Raw genomic sequence first — 6,520 nt, 5'->3', positions numbered from 1 at the left:
ATTTTTTTTTTGTTCCATCCTTATTGATTTAAATATATCTTTATTCGTATGTATAAATAAATTGCGGGATGGGGAACGGGGGAGGTGAGGGGAGGGTGGGACTCGAGGGGGGAATGAGGTGGGTGTAGGTGGCTTGTCGTGGGTGTCTAAACGCCTGGTCTTACGCTCAAGGCTGTGCCTGTCGTACTCTCGTCTGCCCTAAGATATATACCTTTACGTCTATCTTCTAGCTTTAAGACTATTTTCTTTGTAAACGTGATCACAGTGTAAAGGCATCGCTATATACGCTAAAGCGGTAAGCACATATGGTGAACACGGGTTAACACACGCTCATGTGTCCTGTATATCAATATTTTTCAATCACATCTTCCACTCTCTTATCTCTCTCTCTCTTTCTCTCTTCCTTCAATCAAGGATTTCTTCGCAAGAATATCCGGAACTCCTCTCTATTCTCAATGAATTATTCCCAATCAGGCACTTTTTTTGTTCACAATTCCGCCCCGAGGAGCCGCACGAGAGCACGACAAGCGCACGCACTATACATCTTTTTTTTTTTTAATTTTTTTTTGTAAAGGTATCTAAAAAGATTTGTACGTCAATAATGCTTTAATAATAAGGATCGAAAGTGCGAATGACGAACGTGTTCCTAGTAATGAACATATGTGCCCTGCGTATAAAATAGTGGTAGTTTCCTGACAGCTCTTAAACACGTTATATCAATCGAAGATAGTAATAATTCGTGTACGTTGCATTCGTTTGTACGCGCGAAATCTGCCTAATGGATTTCTCGACGCTCGTCGTGTTTTTCTTCCCCCTTTTCACCTATCTTCCATATTTTTTTTTTTTTTTTACATGTGAAAATTCGCTCATTATAAATTGTATTACGTGGCATCGGTATCTGTTAGAAAAGCACCGTTAACGCTAAGACATTCGCTTATCTAATCGTATAGTTCCCGTGGTCTCCGGTCCTCTTGGAATGCAAAGCAATAATAAATTACTTAGACTCTAATAAATAATTTCATAATCGTATTAAATATTACGCGATATACAGAATAGTTATTTAAATAACTACAACCATTTACAGCAGTGTCCGCGTGTACGTGTCTTTTCGTCTCGTTGCGTGCGAGACGACACATATTTATATATATATGTATATATATATATATATATATATATATATATATATATATATATATTTTATATAATGTTCGTGTATACATATATATTTGTGTGTGTGTCCGTCTGTATGTACGTGATTCTACGTGTATACATGTATATATATACATATGTATATATATGCTATTTAAATTTTCTTTCCTTCGTGCTTTCTCTCTCCTCTAATACTTTTTCTCTGTACAAATATTTATATATAAAATATTTATCGGATCAAAGGCGAGAAAGGCGGAGAGAGGCGACCTCGACCAAAGCGAACGGGCATCGAGATACCTGCCCGGTACGCACGAGCCTTCGGCTAAAAGTCACACCTCTCGAACTTGCCCCCTGTCGTGTTAATAATTAATAACGCACGCCCGGCTAGCTTTTGTTTTTTTTTTTTTCCTATACATCCACAGTTTTGCACATGATTCCTCACTGATGCGACGCAACGCCTACCTAAGGAGAAAGAAGATGGAACTCTCGGTGATATCTTTTGGTATTGACCATGTCGTAGCCGACAAGTCGCGATCTAACGGTATCGACGTACATCGGTATACAGAATAAACACCGCGCAGATATGCTTTTGACGAACGCGACGTCTCGGATTATTCTAATTTTCCTTCGAATCCGTGAACCATTTCAACAACCATCTTTTCTCACGAATCGGTGCAGAAATCCGAATTATGAATAAATTTTTTTCGATTATTCGCAAATATATATTACTCTTCTATTATATATAAAGTTCACGCACGTAATATATTTTCTTTCTTTTTTTACTTTACGTATATATGCACTATTTTCTTTTTTTTTTTCTTTTTCTTTGTCTTTAAACGATCTGACTTTAAAACAATTATAAATGCATTTTTTTTCTCTCTTTACATTTGCAAAACATTTTTCAACAGATTACATCTGCGCTGTCGCGTTTGTCTCAAGCACCTAAATCGTCCAATATCAACTAAATCTCTATTTATTTGAAATTTTATTGTCGTACTTTTTCTCGATAAAAATACGACATAGCTATATATATTTTTTTTCTTCTTTTTTACGATTATTGACGAGGCGATTCACGATATACCTCGTCACATTTCCACTTATTTTACTAATTTAAGACTAATGATAGAGCTCGGAATATTTCGGCAAAGCTCTATGGACGGATAATTCGTACAATATAACAGCATGATGGACGAGTGTATGTTGGCAATTTCATTTTTTCTTTTCTCTCTCGCAATTTTCTCTCCCTTTTTCTCTCTTTTAAAAGAAAGGCACAATTTATCGCGCTTTGTACACTATTTTCTGAGAGAGCAGACATACTCTTTCTCTCTCGAATTCTTAAGAATAATTTACAATTCAATTTACAATCTACTTGCCGTCATGCTTCGGCGAGCCCGTTCTTGCAGCTTTCGAAAGTATTTTTGGCGAGGAGTATGTCTGGACCCGTCGCAGAAAATACTTATACCTTCATGCTAATGAACACTAAACGTACGTATGTACGACATACGTACCGAGTCTCCTGCCGTTTTATTTCGTTCAACGAAGAAAGGGGAAAAAAAAAAAAAAAACGAAAAAAAAAAGGAAAGACAAATTTCAACTGCGGGTATCTTTCTGCCCTCTCCTCCCAGCTACTGATGACTCTTGCTCAGTAAATGCGAGTTGAATTGGTACAGATTGCAACACTGCTCCCCGCAAATATTGCACTTCCACGGATTACTCTCGCTGTGACAACCTTTGTGAAGGAAGTACAACGTCTGATCTGGAAAGGTGATACGACAGTGGGTGCACTGGAGACCGCTCGTGCGAGGATCTGGCCTGGTCGAAGTGGGTGGTTCGCCTCTCGAGTGTGGATTAGAGTTAATGCCGCAACTGTTGCTGCTGTTATTGTTGTTATTGGTAGAGCTGGTGGACAGCTTGCGGCGTAAGTCGTCGCGTAGTAACGACTTCAAGGGTGACACCTTGATTAAAGATGGTAACGGCAAATTGCTCGACGTTGCCCCGCTGTCGTCCATACCGTTGCTGTTCGGTTCTTGCTTAATAGGTATCAAAGAGATCGAAGGTGTAATAGCTTCGTCACTTCCGCCTACGTTCCTAAAAAAAAAAGTTGCGAAAATCTCATCTGTAATTTATATCGTTTTAAACGTAATCGTCGATGTTTTTAAGTCAATGCTTGAACCTTTAAACATACGAGACTTATTTATCAGTTAACAATTAGTGATAGATAACGTGAACATGTACAGATTATGCAAACAACGAAGGATTTACGATCGTTTTTAACAATTCTTGTAATAAAAATTAATAAATTTCATTATTTCTTAAATGCTCACCTATGAAGGGTACTGCTATTGATAGATAATTGATGATGACTACTGCTCGGCGCATTGCTATTACTGTCAGCGCTCTGCGGACTATTGGGACTATCTCCGTTCAACGGGGCAGGACTTGGATTCCGTTGGTTGGCAGCTTGTTCGGGGTAAGGAATGGATATCTCCACGTGGGGTGTGAGGAAATGCATGGGAGGTGTGGCGTTGTCGGTCGAGCGATTGCCAGTACTATCCCCGCTGTCGGATAAAGGTGCTGAAGGCATCGCCTCCCCAGACGTGCAACTATTCATTATGGATGTAGAGCTATTTGGTCCTGGATTATCTAAATCTATTCCATGCCTGAAAACAATAAAAAATATATATAAAGCGGAACAAAATTTATATCGACGATTCACGAATACATTCGACGTTACTTGTCTATTGTACAGATGCGGGAATAAACCGAGAGAAAAACAGGAGCTGAAGATAGGAACGCAGATAGAAATTAGAATAAATAATTAAAAGAAACAAAGGGAAAGGAATATTAAAATACAAATTTACAATAAATTAAAACTGATATAACTTACCTATTAAAGAAATGCAGCCTAAGGCATTTCATGGTTGCCGCGCGGAAATTACAGAGGGGACACGATTTTACCATATCGTGCTGACCAACGTGCTCGTTCTGAAAGTGAGCGCGCATCGCTATCTGTCTTTGGAAACCTCGGTTACATATCGGACAGTGGTATGGCAAGGTTTTCGAATGAGTTGTAAAGTGTTCTGCAAGATGGTCCTTCCGAAAGAATCTCTTTTGACATACCCGGCATTCATACGGCTTCACGCCCGTATGCCTCATCTAAAAAAAATATCGAAATTTAATAAGTAAAATATTCACAGTATATTCTTATCACGAAGATTCATCAGGCACGGATTTGAAAACGTAAGAAAATATAATTCGAAAGAATATGTGAATTACAAAATTCAACTAAAATACGTCACGTAACATGCGTGATTTCGCCATATAATCTTTATATACTTACTTTGTGTCGTCTCATGTTAGCTCCATTTGAAAATTTCATATTACAAACATCACATTCAAACATTTTTCTGTGAGACCTGATCCCCGAATGGCCCTCTTCTCCGTCCCCATCATTTTCCGTTCCCTCCATACCTTCAGCGCTCTCCCCAGCCTCGCCGCTCGCCAGACATTGGTCTTGATGAGCGGAGAAAGCTGTCTTATTTATGGTTTCATAATTGTCGCATCTGTCGCACCTGTAAAATTAAAAGAATTAGATACGTGTCCGAAAGATAAAATCGCAGCGACAGTGCACTGCTCTAAACAGCTGTTCGTGGCTGTTGACGGATCTGAAAAATCTTACCTAAATGCAGGAACAGCCCCGTCGCTACTGTCATAGTTCGTATTGAGGGCCGCCTCGTTATCGGGGTCCAGTGCCTCTTCCTCCCTGTGATTAGAAGAGTCTCCGGCCTCGGCTTGCGAAGAGGAATGGGAGTCCACCTCGTTTTCCCCACCACCACCGTCAACCCCATCTGACATGTTACCAGGCGGAAGGACTATCTTGAGTCCGTCATCTAACCTAAAGCAGCAAGGATTGTTGGCGTTAGTCGGAGGCTTCTTCACGGTTCGAGCGAACGCGCAGGCAGTCGCACGTAGAATTGGCGACGACTCCGAGCGGGTTCGAAACGTCAACGCGCGGACCCAGATTACCGTTCGCCCGTTTAAACACAACCTCAACTCGCCCGAGCGGATCGCAGCGTTTCTCGCAGGCGAATCGCGAACGTATCGCGAACTTGACGGCGTCGGAGGAGCCGCGACAAGGATCGATCATCTGACGCGCCTCGCGTTCCATATTTCGCCCGAGCGCACAGGAGGCTCCGTCGATCGGAGCGGCCGACCCGATATCGTCGTGCCCTACATAGCGTCGACCCGTTTATCGTCACCACGGTACTCGCGGACACGTCGTTAGCGCGCCTTTGCCACGCAGAAGCTGGCACGAGCGGACGGAACTCGCCCTCGCCCGCCGACGATATTTCGCGGAGAAAACGGGGCCTGCCCTTATCGCGCGTCCTTGCGCGAGAGAGAGAGCGGCGGTCTCACCGTGTATATCCACCGTGACGTTACGCGCGAGTCTCGCGTCCAGCTCGCATCTCGCGCCGTCTCGCGCGCGCATTTCGATGCCACCTTTACCTGTCAGCTCTCTTTCTCTCTCTCTCTCTCTCTTTTTCTCCCGACGGCGGCGGTGCACCCGTTTAATATCTCTCTGTCGTACGTGCGCTCTGTCAGCCCGTGCGGTGGACTTCGACGGATCCCCGCGGACACGCGCGCGCGACGGAGAGAGCAACGCGCGAGAATGTGCCTCCGAAGAAGGGCCTCCCCGACTCCGAGAGAGCGAGGTGCAACGGTACGAAGTGTTACCCAATCCTGGGAAGATTACGGCATAGAAACACCTGGTGGTAAAGCGCAATGCCAGAGTGCACTGCACTTTGTCCCAGTTTCGACCGAATCCGTCACTCGTGACGTAGTTTTCGCGGCTTTTCCGCGGAAAGTCTCTGGCGGTCTCCCGCGGCGCGCGCGGCGGCGGGGCCGAGGGAAAGCGGTAAAAAAAATGATTGGCAACGATAGTATCGGAGGGGAGAAAGGGCCCCGAGGGGGCAGACGGCCAGCAACGGCAGATTGGAGGACCAAGAAACAGACGGGGCACCTCTCTCTCTCTCTCGCTCCGTCGGTGTCTTCTTTTTTCTCTCTATCTCTCTTTCTCGCCACGTTTCGCGAGCCACTTACTCACATTCCACGGGGAGGGGGGAGGGGCCGCGGATGCACCTTCCTCGGCGCCACGACGGAGTTTCGCTCGTCGTCCTCCTCGCGCCGTTCGACACTCACGAGCGTTGCCGCGCATGCATCTCCCCCGACACTTTTATTTTCCTTTCTCTCGTCCCGTCTCTCTCTATCTCTTCTCTCTGGCTCGCCGTCTCTTCCTCACCCCGCGCGAGCAAATAAAACGTAACGGAAGCGCGAAGGTGTCCGCGGCACGAGTGCGACACTCTTCACTCGC

General features: G+C 44.3%; 1 protein-coding gene across 3 annotated transcripts; it reads right to left on the bottom strand.

Moving 5' to 3' along the window:
- Window positions 1-265: 265 nt before the first annotated feature.
- LOC139110725 (zinc finger protein ztf-16) lies at window positions 266-6,473 on the bottom strand. 3 transcript variants are annotated; one of them, XM_070670702.1, is made up of 6 exons: window positions 6,250-6,473; window positions 4,829-5,044; window positions 4,490-4,721; window positions 4,037-4,305; window positions 3,474-3,809; window positions 266-3,237 (listed from the first exon to the last, which is right to left on the bottom strand). In XM_070670702.1, exons 2-6 carry the CDS (start codon window positions 5,002-5,004, stop codon window positions 2,775-2,777), a joined length of 1,476 nt encoding a protein of 491 aa, XP_070526803.1. In that variant the 5' UTR covers window positions 5,005-5,044; window positions 6,250-6,473; the 3' UTR covers window positions 266-2,774. The 3 variants fall into 3 exon arrangements, with proteins under 3 accessions (XP_070526803.1, XP_070526801.1, XP_070526804.1); XM_070670700.1 differs by having other exon boundaries at window positions 6,254-6,473; XM_070670703.1 differs by lacking the exon at window positions 6,250-6,473 and having other exon boundaries at window positions 4,829-5,068.
- Between the last annotated feature and the right edge of the window lie 47 nt (window positions 6,474-6,520).

The sequence above is a fragment of the Cardiocondyla obscurior genome, linkage group LG21, assembly GCF_019399895.1.
Source record: "Cardiocondyla obscurior isolate alpha-2009 linkage group LG21, Cobs3.1, whole genome shotgun sequence".
NCBI lineage: Eukaryota > Metazoa > Arthropoda > Insecta > Hymenoptera > Formicidae > Cardiocondyla > Cardiocondyla obscurior.
Note: the sequence above shows the minus strand (reverse complement) of the source record. Positions and strands in the feature narration are given on the sequence as shown.